Source organism: Electrona antarctica, assembly GCF_951216825.1.
Source record: "Electrona antarctica genome assembly, chromosome: 20".
Classification (NCBI taxonomy): Eukaryota; Metazoa; Chordata; class Actinopteri; order Myctophiformes; family Myctophidae; genus Electrona; species Electrona antarctica.
In genome coordinates this window covers 18,941,368-18,954,959 of record NC_136801.1, presented here as the reverse complement: position 1 = coordinate 18,954,959, position 13,592 = coordinate 18,941,368, and the positions used below count along the sequence as shown (strand labels likewise).

Below are 13,592 nucleotides of genomic sequence, written 5' to 3'. Positions count from 1 at the left end.
CTGATAACAGTGTGTTCACATCCTTCATCCAGTCTGAAAGTGCTGTATGCTGTTCATGCTTTGAAATCTAATAATACGCTGTTGATATTTTATGAAGGGGGAAGAAAGGCCGAACATTTTCGGGGGGGGGGGGGGGACGCCTCAGGGGGGGGTTGCCCAGGGCGCCAGTTAGCCCAGCCCCGTGCCTGGTCTCTGCTCAGCCTCAGATTGGACAACACTTGGAATATATTGGGGCTCCGCCCAATAAAATGTGGATAACAGGATGTTGATACCCATGTAACTTGAGAAAGCCCGGAGGGGCGAAACGTTGTTGTATTAGGTTGAAATAAAAAGGACGGGGAGCAGAATTATATCGTGTGCGGACATTCCACTTTTTTCTTCAATTAACAGGATGTTGGCCCATTTGGTCCGCCCTCAGCCCGCCCCTCCTCTTCCGATGGGGCACTTGTGTTTTCATCTACAGTATCTAATCTAATCTATAAATGCACCAAGTTTCTGTACGTGTGTACGTCTGTAATCCACGTAACTCGAGAACCGTTTTCAAATTCCACAGATGCGTCAATATTTGGGCATGCCTGACAAAGAACTCCATATATGAGCATAAAAGGGACACAGATGGAGCTGGCCTGTTCTGACATCACAACAATGTGTTCTGACATCACAATGATGTTCTGACATCACAATGATGTTCTGACATCACAATGATGCTCGACCTCGCCCTTAGCCAATTGATCACACCTGATTACTCCCCAACGGGCAGCTGTTCTGTACTTCCACTAGTCCCCAATGTACAAACATTCTGAATGCCCCTGCTGACAGTTTCAGTAGCGCAGCTCATGATCTGTTCTTGAGAGATTAAATCAAACAGACTATTTAGACTTACAGTATGTGAGAACATGTCGGACACACACATTCTCCTGTTGTGTGTAAGGGCAACACAGAGTTCATAATGTGAGAGCAGAGTCTCTTCGTGTGTTAGAAACTAAAGCTCTATTCAGATGGCTTGGAAAGCCCTTGGGTCCGAAACTCCTCTTGAAAAGGAGGATATAATGCTTTTACACAATACAATACAACCACTTGGTTGCTGATATTGTGAGAAAAATTGGACATTGACATATTTTCCCCTTTGTGTTTTTGTTTTCAAAATGCCTTCTGAATGCCTTTCTAGCCTCATGAAAAGTACATTCATATTGTACTCTTTGTGTATGAAATATGCAGTATAACTATGAATTACTTGAATTACTAAAGTTAAACGTTCTCTGCAGGCACCATCAAGACGGCCCTGCCCGGCATGGACAGGGAGGTGAAGGAGAACTACCAGGTTGTGATCCAGGCTAAAGACATGGCTGGACAGATGGGGGGGCTCTCAGGGACCACCACGGTCAGCATCACTCTGTCAGACGTCAACGACAGCCCGCCACGCTTCGCTAACCGTAAGATGCTATTGTCTGTCCCCTTCTCCGCATACTCTCTATGTCTCGTATTGATTTTGTACTGTGTACAAAATATAGATATTTTTGCTATTTAATTTGTTTTTCTTGCAATCACACGCACGCACGTACACACACACACCCACGCACACACGCATCACACACTCCATCTTTCACACACACTCACGCAAGCAAGCAATCACGCATTCACACACTAGAGATATTGGTCAGGTAAAAAAATCACATCCTGGTGCATGTGGAATTAACACATGTATATTATCGGACAGCTACGGAACACACAAAATAAACAGTAAATAGGCTATTCATAAACATAATGCACTCTACAGATTCCTTTCGTATGACGGTGGTGGAGTCGAAGGAAATCGGCGACACCATTGGCCGGATCAAAGCAGACGACCCAGATGTTGGCCGCAACGCAGAGATGGACTACAGCATTGTTGGCGGCCACGACATGTTCAACATCATCACAGACCAGGCAACGCAAGAGGGGGTCATCACAGTTAAACAGGTAAATGTCACTTCTTACACATCTAACATAGTTGTCCTTCGTAGAGCAGAGATAGAAGGTGTCAGTAGTTTGGTCCAGAACTAAAAGTGGGTCAGGTGGGTTGGTGTTTTATCAGGGTCAGTGAAAAAAACAAAAGGGTTTGGAATGTGGGACCTGACCTTATAGGCAGTGTTTAATTAGCCTGGATCCAGCCCAAAGACCCCGCCCACTCTCTGAGTGGACTGCGTCTCTTGGTCTGGTGTTGCACTGTGAACCTATAATTTCTTCGGTACAAAAATGTATTATCCAATGAGAATCGGTGGTGGGGGTGGGTCTAACGAACAACCAATGAGCGTCGAGTCCCGTTTTCAGCGTCATCACGCAGCGCAACACACAGAGGAAGGAGGGAAAAACAACACCAATGACTACTGGTTGAGGGAATTCTAATCCCCTCCCCCTTGAAATCGCTCAGACAGGAGACAATGTCAGACTGAAGAAAGCTACAGTCTGATAATCAGGCTAGTGTTTAATAGTATTTACTGTAATTGTATATATTTCGGGGAACAGTGGCACAGTCGGTAGTGCTGTCACCTCACAGCTAGAAGGTCCTGGGTTCGAATCCGCGCTGTGGACGCTCTCCTCTGCGTCATCAGTGCCCCGAGGGTTGGCAAAAGGGCCTTTCTGCGTGGAGTTTGCATGTTCTCTCTGTGTCCCCTAGGGTAGGTACCCTCACAAAAAACATGCAGTAATCCTGGTCTCTAAACTACCTATCCCTGGCCAGCCAGGGCGCCTGATGGAGGGGAAAGGAACTGGTCGGAATAACGTGTTCCTTCCACGCGCTGCGTCCGGCCGTGGAAATTACAGGAGTATTTAACTAATACAATCAAACGTGATTTTTAGTGGACAAAATATGGAAGGATAAGCTGTCTCTGGAAAGCAATGCAAGTAATGGGAAGATATACTATAATTATCCCAAAAACTATTTGAAGCCAAGTCTTTTGGTTATTCTAAAGGTAGCTCTCCACCGCACCGACGTCGGCCGTGGAAGGAGTTGGATAGAGTATGCTGCCAACAACTTATCGTCTGCATCGGTTTGTTGCACTCTGTTGGAGTTGGAAAGAGTCTATTGGAGTTGGAAACGGTCTCTTTGGTGGAGAGAGAGACACCTTAAAGGGAAACTTCACACGTTTTGCAAAGAAATATATGTTAATGACATTTAGAAGATTTAGAACACTTTCCTGGGGGTCTTATTATGTGTGTAATATGTGGTTTTAGATATTTTAGATTTTAGTAGTGAGCCCAGTGTCTCTCATGTCATTGACACTGGGCTCACTTCCTTCCTGGACTACATGTTGTCTCAGCCCTCCACCTATCCACAAGGAGGAGCAGTGCACCAAAGCATTATGGGAATTGTAGTCCAGGAAGGAAGTGAGCCCAGTGTCGATGACATCAGAGACACTGGGCTCACTGCTAAAATCTAAAATATCTAAAACCACATATTACACACATAAAGACCCCCGGGAAAGTGCTCTAAATCTTCTAAACATTATTATTTTTTGCAAAAAGGGTGAAGTGTCCCTTTAAGTCATACACAGTGTGTCGATCTGCAGTGTTCTACTGTACCCAGCGGTTCTATTCATGTGATATTGCATTTGAAAGAAGATCTCCACCAAGAGAGAGACAGAGAGCAGAGCAGATGATTTGAAATGTGTCTGATTTGAACAATGCTTCTGATTCCTCACTCGGAGCAAAAAATATGATTTGAAATATTTGGATATATCAAGTATAGCTATTCAACCCAAGTTTCTACCAAAGTTCAACATCATTAAAATCCACAGGTAATCATAGTCTTGTTTTGTATGCAGGGCCAACGGTATACCCAATTTCTCTCCACTGCTAGCACGATTTCCATAAAAGGTGCTTATATCATTTTATTTTCAAGAGCTGCTTCTTCTGCCGTCGGAGAAGACTGGAGCTCACTCTGCCTTAGTTCCTTTTGTCTGCATTTCAATCAACCCTTTATCTCATTTGTCAGGTTGCTCTTTTCTTTCCTTCCCTTTTACAGTTACAGCCAATTATGCTAAGTGTTTGACTTCAGTGTTAAAATAGATGATGTAAGGGTAAAGCTGAGATTAAGAACAGTTCCTTGATAGCATTCATTAAAGTGAGAACGGTTTATGAAAGCAGTCATGCTGTGCCCCGTTATTAAAACCTAAAGATACACTTTGCCTTGAAATGAATAACATAGAAAAATACTTTTTTTGAAGCCCTCTTTTAGGTCTCGAATAAGAGAAGTTAAATAATTATCATTATTTCTGCCTATTGCTTGGATTCTGCAACGATTTTCTAACAAATTACTAGTATAAATATTATTATTGGGGTGTGAGAAGGCGAGATGAAGTGCGCGCCTTAACAAGACAAGTCTGTTTTCCTTATTGTGAGAGACTATAATGATTCCTCTGGCCCTCCGGCTCTTTTCATCTTTCAGCCGCTGGATTATGAGACCAAGAGGGACTATGAGTTCAAGGTGGAAGTGAGAAACACGTACCTGGACTCGCGGTTCCTCCAGGGGGTGCAGTTCAAGGACCATGCCACGGTGCGTGTGACAGTGGAGGACGTGGATGAGCCGCCCATCTTCACCAGGAACCCCTACATCATCGACGTGCACGAGGACACGGCGGCCGGCAGCTTCGTGGGCGTCGTGTCGGCACGGGACCCTGACGCCGCCAACGAACCGGTCAAGTGAGTCCTAATACTGCCCTCTGTGGTATGGCCAATAAAATGCAGACAGGACCACTACAGAATCCATCGGAAAGGTGTCTTTCTTTTGAACCAAAATGCGGGAACATTAACCTACCTTATTGTAAACTATATGGACCTTATTCTAAACTATATTTTCCCCACCATGGTCAGATGGAAGGTGTGTATGAATACAAATGATGCTGGGTGACTTTCTACTGCTTTTTCTTTTAAGCAGAAGGAGAATAAAAGCTGCACTCTCAGTAAGTCTTTAGGACTCTTGTTTAATAATGATGTCAAACCAAACAGACGCGTTTCGGCGGAAATGACATGTTTATATAGAATTCATGTATTATTGCAAAGAGAAGCATTTTGGATTCACTTCTTAAATACTGAATTTCCTAAAGGTTTAAATGAAGAGTTGGTGTTAAACTGCTTTCTATGAATTGTTTTGGGTCTGTGTTTTTTTGTGTATTATATGAGATACTGATGACACATGTATTTTCCCCCTATACACTGACGAAGGTCTGCGGGCCAAAACGTATCTGTTTGGTTTGACTGCTGCTGCGGATCCTATATCATTATTAATCAAGACTCAAAAGCAAAGCAAAAGTTACTATATTTACCCAGGGTATCTGGGCTAAGCTCAAGAACTTGTTTCCAGCCAGGCCCTGCTCATAGAACATTTCATGGTAGTGGTTCAATGCCTTGCTCAAGGGCACTTCAACGGTGGTAATTTTTAACGTGTCGGACCGCTGATTCGAACTGGCGACCTTCCGGTATCAAGACCGCTCCGCAATCCGTTCGGCCACCGCTGCCACACTCCTAAAGACCTTTACTGAGAGTACGGATTTTATTCTGACTCCTACGTATTTTCTGAATCTGCACCCAGTATACTCCTGAACGCTTACAGACTGTCCTTGAGTCGAGTGAGCCTTTCCCTTGAAGTGAGTTTTCTTTTAAGCAAACATGGCATGAGAAAGTGTGTAGGCCGGGGTTCTAGACCCTACAGAGGGCATGTCGATTAGAGACAATTGGGTGCTTTTGTGATTTGGCAATGTGAGTGAAGAGGAAAGATTATGCAAGAAAGCATTAATGTTTTATTTGCTTTGTTGAACCCAATATATCTTGAGGGTTTCCAATTAGCATATCCTGTCCAAGATACAACCAAGTTGCCTGGACCTATTACCCGATGCCTCCGCGCAAGTCATTTTGAATTAATTGGACAGATTAATTCAAATTCAAACAGATAATTATGTCAGCTCCACTAATTATACATGTGATCAATCCCAAATAAATTAGTCACTGTAGGAGACTGTGTAGTGCATGTAATGGGCTGCTTTGGTGCTTTGGCTTATAGGTGCTTCTGTTCTCCATACCAATGGACCATTGATTTCTGTCTGGCAGCAAGAATATATCTTTTCATCTGTTTTTACCATAGTCATTTGTCCGAGGATAACAGCCATGCCCTGTTTGAGTGGAGAGAGCATTGGACTAGCCTCTCGTCCTCCACTGGCTGTGGCACTCATTCTGCGTGTGCAGATGCACTTTCTGGCCTCTCTAAATGGCCACTTATTTTTGTATTCTTCTTTTGATGTGTGCAGCTCTTTTTGTTTTTCAACACTGCTAAGGCCTCCAGACAGTGGAACAGAGTTTAAGTATTCATCCATTGAGCTACTTTCTCATGCTTTTTTTCTCTGAACCATCATCTGACAATTCAGGAATCAATAACAAAAACAAGCAACACATATCTAATCATCACTTTATGGATTCAAAGTCTCCTCTCCTCTCTCCTCTTTTTTTGGTGAGAGATTAGGGAGAAGTGTTTGTGAAAATGTGCTCACTTAGTTCTAATCCATCAGTGTGTCTGCATAGAAAGGGGGAAGAGAAAGCGAATTATTCATGACATTGCTTCTGGACATTTCCCTGTGGAAAGATGGCAGCGGTGTGAAGTGAATACAGACACTGTTTGTTCCCCCCAGAATTATGTAAGACCTCTCCTGTGTCATGGCACAAAGTCAAAGTGTCTAAGTCTAATTTGCTCGATCAATGGTGCTTGCTCTGTGTCGACATTCCTCACATATGGCGCCTGCCTGTCAATGCAGAGATATGCCGCCGTGGTGTGTAGCTTGGTGCTACACAGCGCATTGTGTTGCATATTCAAATTCAGTGGAATATGATGCGTTGATTATGATAAAGCATGGGCCACAGGGATGTACAATTTCCAGACATAATAAGATGGCGCATATATATATTATGGTCTACATGTATAGTAACAATTTCCAAACATTTCATTATTTCATTCTTTGTTTAGATACTCCATTGACCGCCATACGGATCTGGAGAGGCTGTTTAACATTGACTCCACCAATGGCACCATCACCACGCTGAAAGCACTGGACAGAGAAATGTCCAGGTGGCACAACATCTCTGTGGTCGCAACGGAAATAAGTAATTGTTATTTTATTTGCTGCCTCATATATATAATATTATATACTGTAGGCCTATGTGTTTAATGCAAGCTAGGAGAGATAAACAAGCATTCTCAAAAAATATTTGTGGGAGTAAATCCCCTAAAAAAATTAAAATGCATGCATGCACATGTGTCTATGTGTGCGTTGCTGTGCAATAGTTTCTGCAATATTCCATAACAAGCTGTTTTTGTTTGTTTCAGATAACCCACGGCAGACAACTCGAGTGGCAGTATTCATCAAAGTGTTGGATGTCAATGATAACGCACCAGAATTTGCAATGTCCTACGACACATTTGTCTGTGAGAACGTCAAAGCAGGACAGGTGATTTAATGTCAATAACATCTTATACTGTGCACGAGGATGCTTACGCACACCAAACTCCTTCCAGTAGTGCCGGTCCACAGGGGAGCAAACATGAGCAAAATGATTGAAGGAACAAGAAGGTGGCCGCACACACTGATAGCCAAAGTGCCAATATTTTATTTAGGACTCAGAGTAGGACATAAAGCCATAGCATAATATTTTATAGTCAATACATGTATAAATGTTGGTGGGATTTGTTGGGGGGGGGATATAATTGTACGTATGTGAAATTGAAAGCTGTGTGGATACAAAGACAGGCATGAATGACCATTTTGAACAGTTCCTATGTTATACTTCTCACAGTTGATTCAGACAATAAGTGCAGTTGACACGGATGAGCCCCTCGTTGGACACAAGTTTGTCTTCAGTATCAGCTCCACCAACCCAAACTTCACCATTGAAGACAGAGAAGGTACAATGTGCTTTTAAACATATACTGTACAGTACTGTATACTGTATCATCTAAAATCCGGTAAAACTAAACGAAATGCATGAACCTACTGTGTACAAAATATAATGTCATTACAGGATAGGACAAGATAGGATGTAGTCAGATTCACCATGTTTACAGAGTCACATATCATTGCTTCCTCCTGTGCGTCTCCACTGATAGATAACACTGCCAATATCCTGACGAGAAGGGGCGGGTTCAGCCGGAGAGAGATGAGCGTGTACTTCCTGCCCGTGGTCATCTCGGACAACGACTATCCCATCCAGAGCAGCACCAGCACGCTCGTCGTGCGTGTGTGCTCCTGCGACAGGCGCGGCAACATGCAGTCGTGCAACCCTGAAGTCCTGCCCTTTTCAGACGGGCTGATCACTGGGGCCCTGGTGGCCATCCTGCTCTGTGTCATCATACTGCTTAGTGAGTGGGATATGCCCTGTGTGTGTGTGTGTGTGTGTGTGTGTGTGTGTGTGTGTGTGTGTGTGTGTGTGTGTGTGTGTGTGTGTGTGTGTGTGTGTGTGAGTGAGTGAGTGAGTGAGTGAGTGAGTGAGTGAGTGAGTGAGTGAGTGAGTGAGTGTGTGTGTGTGTGTGTGTGTGTGTGTGTGTGTGTGTGTGTGTGTGTGTGTGTGTGTGTGTGTGTGTGTGTGTGTGTGTGTGTGTGTGTGTGTGTGTGTGTGTGTGTGTGAGTGAGTGAGTGAGTGAGTGAATGAATGAGCGCGGGTGAGTGCAAATGTTGTGTTTAAAGGTTGAAAAAGGGTTTCTTATCTTAGTGCCATATTCAATTTAAGCACACATGGTATTATGAGATTTTGTCACTTGTAGTGGCTAACAAACAAACTTGCCACTCGGCTAGGCAGGGCATAGGGAAACCATCTTTGACTCATTAAGTAAATCATTGAATGTCCAAACAGTGCAACTGCTGTTGGGTGAGGTTCCCATTTATTATGTTTACCAACAGGAAACAGCATAGTTTATCAAATGCTTGTAAATAACGGTAAAAACCGTATAATCTCCCCCTGTGTGTACCCGTGCCATGCCATTCCTCCCTAGGCTCCTTCACCTGTGATCCTTATCACCATTACTGCGGCACTCTCCCCAAGGTGAACCCGCCCACAACCGGCTCAAGGCACCTAGGCAGTATTGGCTCCTTCATCACTAATAAACAAATAACAATGTGTTGGCCCATTTGAAATATTAAGGATTCTCATTATCCCTGTAAGCATGATGTGACTTGTGGAGCACTGCTTCATGGATGTTGTGAAGCTCAAGATGCTAGCAACTGAGCAATCTGCGAACCCATTGGCAAAATAATACAATAGAAATCCTTTGAATTTGCCTCTGGGTGCACCACCCAATTCCCTGTGTAGAGACTGGATGTTCTCACTCTCCTTCAGCCCTCCTCTTAGGCGATGCATCTTTGTCTTCATTCCTACTAATAACAAACTCCACAAGTAACGGGAGTTAACGACAGATTCAGCTGCAGAGTTCTGAATCTGTCTTGAGAGATTAGCAACTGAGTGAAGGTTGCTCGTCTTTCTACACACTAAAGTAACAACAACCACACTTTCAAACACTCTCACACAACACAGGGATTCATTAAAGCAAAGTTGAAAGTGGGCTTTCGATGAAAAGGTTCACTGAAGTGCAGTTCAGTGCCGGTTTCCAACCTAGAGCACAGTCACGTCGAGGATGATAGGCTGGTAGCGTATCAAGTGGGTTCCCAGTAAAGCACCTCATTAGGCTACATTGGCCAAAAGTGCATACCGGTAGATAGATACCGAAACCTTGGGTGGTTTGATTCATAGTTAATTGAGTCAGAAGTGCAGAGCCAGCTTTGGAAGAATCCTTTCTGCATCTAAGATAAAAGCAAGTGTAATGTCTCAGTGAGAGACTACTTTACATACCCGGATTCCATATAGCCGTCTTCCTCTGGAAACAGTGCAGTGGCTGAAAGCTGCTTTCATTAGCAAATAAATCCACTTGACAAAAAGGTCTTTGTGTATTTCGCTGGTAAAGTAGGTCACATGCTATTTCCTGACATCCTAAAGTGCCACTTCAGCCGCCCTTTGTTATTTAATGCAGTAGGCATACAGTGCAAAACAGGGAGAGTGCATATATCGTTTTTCCCAGCAGAATGCTAAAATGTGTAGTGCTTATGTTCAAGGGCATATCAATAAGTAATGGATTTCAAAAATGTCATTGAACTTTATACCTTCCTGGTCAAGCATAGTCTTAGTCTCTTGGGCTTTGGTATAGTGATAAGAGGCAATATGTTTGTGTGTGAAAGAGTATGTTCCATATACCAGTGGTTCCCAAAATTGGGTCCGGGGACTTGAGGGAGTTCCAAAGGGTCCCCAGCTACATCATAGTTTGGAACCAAATGGACCCTTGTGGGTCTGTAACTCAGTACAAATGTACACTCTCAGACAGAGTTAAATTAACATTGATTTTACAATATAAATCTAGAAATAGAAATACCATTACATGGGGATCTGTAGACTAATATGCATGACAAACTGGGGGTCCTTGAAATTAAACAGGTTAAGAATCACTGCTATAGCCGTAAAAATCTTCTCTTATGGGGGTCTCTGACATATCTCTTCAAATGGGGGTCCGCGGGCTAATTAGTGTACATTTTTTGGGGTCCTTGACATGAAAAAGTTTGGGAACCACTGCCCTATACTGTTCTATACATGAGCAGCCTGTGCACGTTACACACGTTCAAATGCATATTCCCTTTCAATTCTAATTCCCTGTTCTATGACTGCAATCGCACGCAATGCGCCTCAGCTAACTGCAACATGTGCAAGCAAATTGACACCGACAGACTAACCCTGCACTCAGCATCTATACCTGTTTTATAGCTTCCTGGCAGTCACCTGTCTGGCGGCTGTGGAGAGATCTTTTGCTCTCCTCTGAAGCGAAATACCATGACATCTGCTCATTATCCTATACGCTTTTTCCCGCATGAACCCCCCTCTGACTCGCCTGTCTCATCTGTCTTCCATGCACATGCAGCCATCAAGCTGAATTGTCTCTTATTGCCAGTGGTGGAAAGTAACTAAGTACATTTACTTAAATACAATTTTGAGGTATTTGTAGTTTACTTGAGTATTTCCAATTGGCAATACTTTTACTTCTAAAATCCAAATATTGTACTTTGCGTGTGCGTGCATGCGTGTGTGAGAGAGAAATAAGACACCTCTGTGAGTCCGACAGCATGCTTTGCGGACCACCTGCCTAACAATAACATTAATTTTGTGCCCCATCCCTGTACATAATTTGGTGTTCATATATTCGAACGGGTAAAGGACTAGTTACAAAACATACATTACCCACTTCAGATGCTATTTTCAAAAGATGATTATAGTAGATTTTTAAAATTTAAATGGGACATTCTGCACAATGCATACTTTTGATTTTGGTACTTTAAGTACATTTTGAAGTCAGTACTTTTGTACTTTTACTCAAGTAAATGTTAAATTCCAGACTCTTACTTGTACCAGTATTTCTACATTGCAGCAGTATTGATACTTTTACTTTAAGTAAAAAATGCGAGTACTTTTTTCACCACAGCTTATTGCCCTCTATTTTGCCTCACCTTCCGTGTCGTAGAAAATTTGCCGCCCTTGGTCCGTTGGAAGTTTTAGGAAGTGTAGTTCCTCAGAAAAAAAGAAAAGAAACTGTGAGGTACTGTAATTAACACTTAGTTGGAGGCATGCAAGACAACTCCCTGAACCTGCTGGGAGGGGAAAAAGCGCAAAGGGAAGTACGGAGGCAGAAGGCGGGTTGGGGGGTCTTGGGTCTGGAAATATTTTGCTCATTCACACTGTGCAGCTGTCTGCGTGTAGAGAGCGCCGGCTTCGCAGCCTCAGATTAAATGCCTTTCATCAACGGAATTACGCACATGAGATATGAAGACGTGTGCCAAGAGAGTACAGTGTGTGTGTGTGTGCGCGTGTGTGTGTGTGTGTGTGTGTGTGTGTGTGTGTGCGTGTGTGCGTGTGTGTGTGTGTGTGTGGGGGGGGGGGGGGGGGGGGTTCCCATGAGCACCGTGGCCTTTGTACTGTGAATGTGTAACTGAAGGGGAAAGAGATATGTTTTCCTCCCCCTGCCGAATCCTTAATAATAGGAGATAAACGCCAGTGGCAGTGCAAGGGATTTATTGCCGATAGCGAAATATGTCTCCACATGCTCGCCCCCCCCATGATGCTCTTTAATGCATGACACACGTAAGCAGGTACACGTCTTGCACTGAACTATCTCTCTCTCTCTGTTGTGTACTTCTTTTTCCTTTTCTTTCGTTTCTACTTTCTTCTCCTCTCCCTCGCAGTGATCGTGGTGCTGTTCGCGGCCCTGCGGCGACAGAGGAAGAAGGAGCCTCTGATCCTCTCCAAGGAGGACGTGCGGGACAACGTGGTCAGCTACAACGACGAGGGCGGCGGCGAGGAGGACACGCAGGCCTTCGACATCGGCACGCTGCGCAACCCGGAGGTGATCGACGTCAACAAGATGCGGCGGGACATCATCCCCGAGATGCTGTTCCCCATCCGCCGGGTGTCGCCTATCAAGGACAACGCCGACGTGCGGGACTTCATCAACGGTCGGCTGCGGGAGAACGACATCGACCCCACGGCGCCGCCGTACGACTCGCTGGCCACGTACGCCTACGAGGGCAGCGGCTCGCCGGCGGAGTCCCTGAGCTCGCTGGAGTCGGCCGCTACCGAGAGCGACCAAGAGTATGATTATCTCAGCGGCTGGGGGCCGCCGTTCAAGAAGCTGGCCGAAATGTACATAGGCAAGAGCCCCACCCGGGACACCTAGCGGCACAGAGACGAGACAGATTTGAATCTATTCCCACTCTTGTCTTTTTGTTTAATTCTTATTATCTATCCTTCGAGCTCTGTCCACCTCTCTTACACTCACACTCACTATCTGGCTATCTATAGGGCTGTCACTTTTAGTTTGAAATTAGAACTTAGTTTGAACTTTGTGAGATATTGCATTTTCAAACTGTAAAGATTTCAAACTGTAATGATTTGTGCAATATCTAAATTGAAGCACAGCGTTCATTTGAGGTAAAGCATTTACCCCTGGCGCCGTCCATTGGCTATGCTAGCGGGCAAACTTTGATTAAAGCTACTTATTTCCCCCAGTGAAGGCCAGTACTGAGTTAACTAAGAACGTGGAAGTATTCAAGGCTGTTCACAGCCTTGGGGCATGAAGTACTTCTTATTCTCACCACTAACGTTAAAAGTTAGGAGGAAAAAAAGCCACCCCATTCTAATGAATGGAACATCTCAAACCCAAAGCACCCAAGAAGCACAGTGTGGAGGCATTTAGGTGATGATGGCAAAATGATCGATCAAGATGAGGCTAGAGTTTGGGATATAGAGGTATAAACATGAATTCATTCATTTGGGGGGTGTAATGATTCATCTATTGTATTGATGCATCAATTGGATTTTCAACAATCCAACTACATTGATGTAAATAGAAAATTGTCCTTCTAGTGTTACTGGTATCAATTTAAAATCTATGAAACGATAATGGTCAAGTGACCATGCAGTGTTGAAAACACCATTACATACTGTACAATGAAAATAAATTGAAAACAAAACTTCAAAACTCT

General features: G+C 43.9%; 1 protein-coding gene across 1 annotated transcript in view; it reads left to right on the top strand.

Moving 5' to 3' along the window:
- The window catches only part of LOC306913114 (cadherin-10-like), a gene marked incomplete at both ends in the record, with an annotated part of 39,248 nt that extends 26,464 nt beyond the window's left edge, over positions 1-12,784 (top strand). The window contains 8 exons of the mRNA XM_079489651.1: positions 1,266-1,433; positions 1,778-1,959; positions 4,427-4,680; positions 6,992-7,128; positions 7,352-7,473; positions 7,819-7,927; positions 8,129-8,380; positions 12,294-12,784. Of these exons, the coding sequence (XP_079345777.1) occupies positions 1,266-1,433; positions 1,778-1,959; positions 4,427-4,680; positions 6,992-7,128; positions 7,352-7,473; positions 7,819-7,927; positions 8,129-8,380; positions 12,294-12,784 (1,715 nt within the window). The remainder of the gene's footprint in view (positions 1-1,265; positions 1,434-1,777; positions 1,960-4,426; positions 4,681-6,991; positions 7,129-7,351; positions 7,474-7,818; positions 7,928-8,128; positions 8,381-12,293) is intronic.
- Between the last annotated feature and the right edge of the window lie 808 nt (positions 12,785-13,592).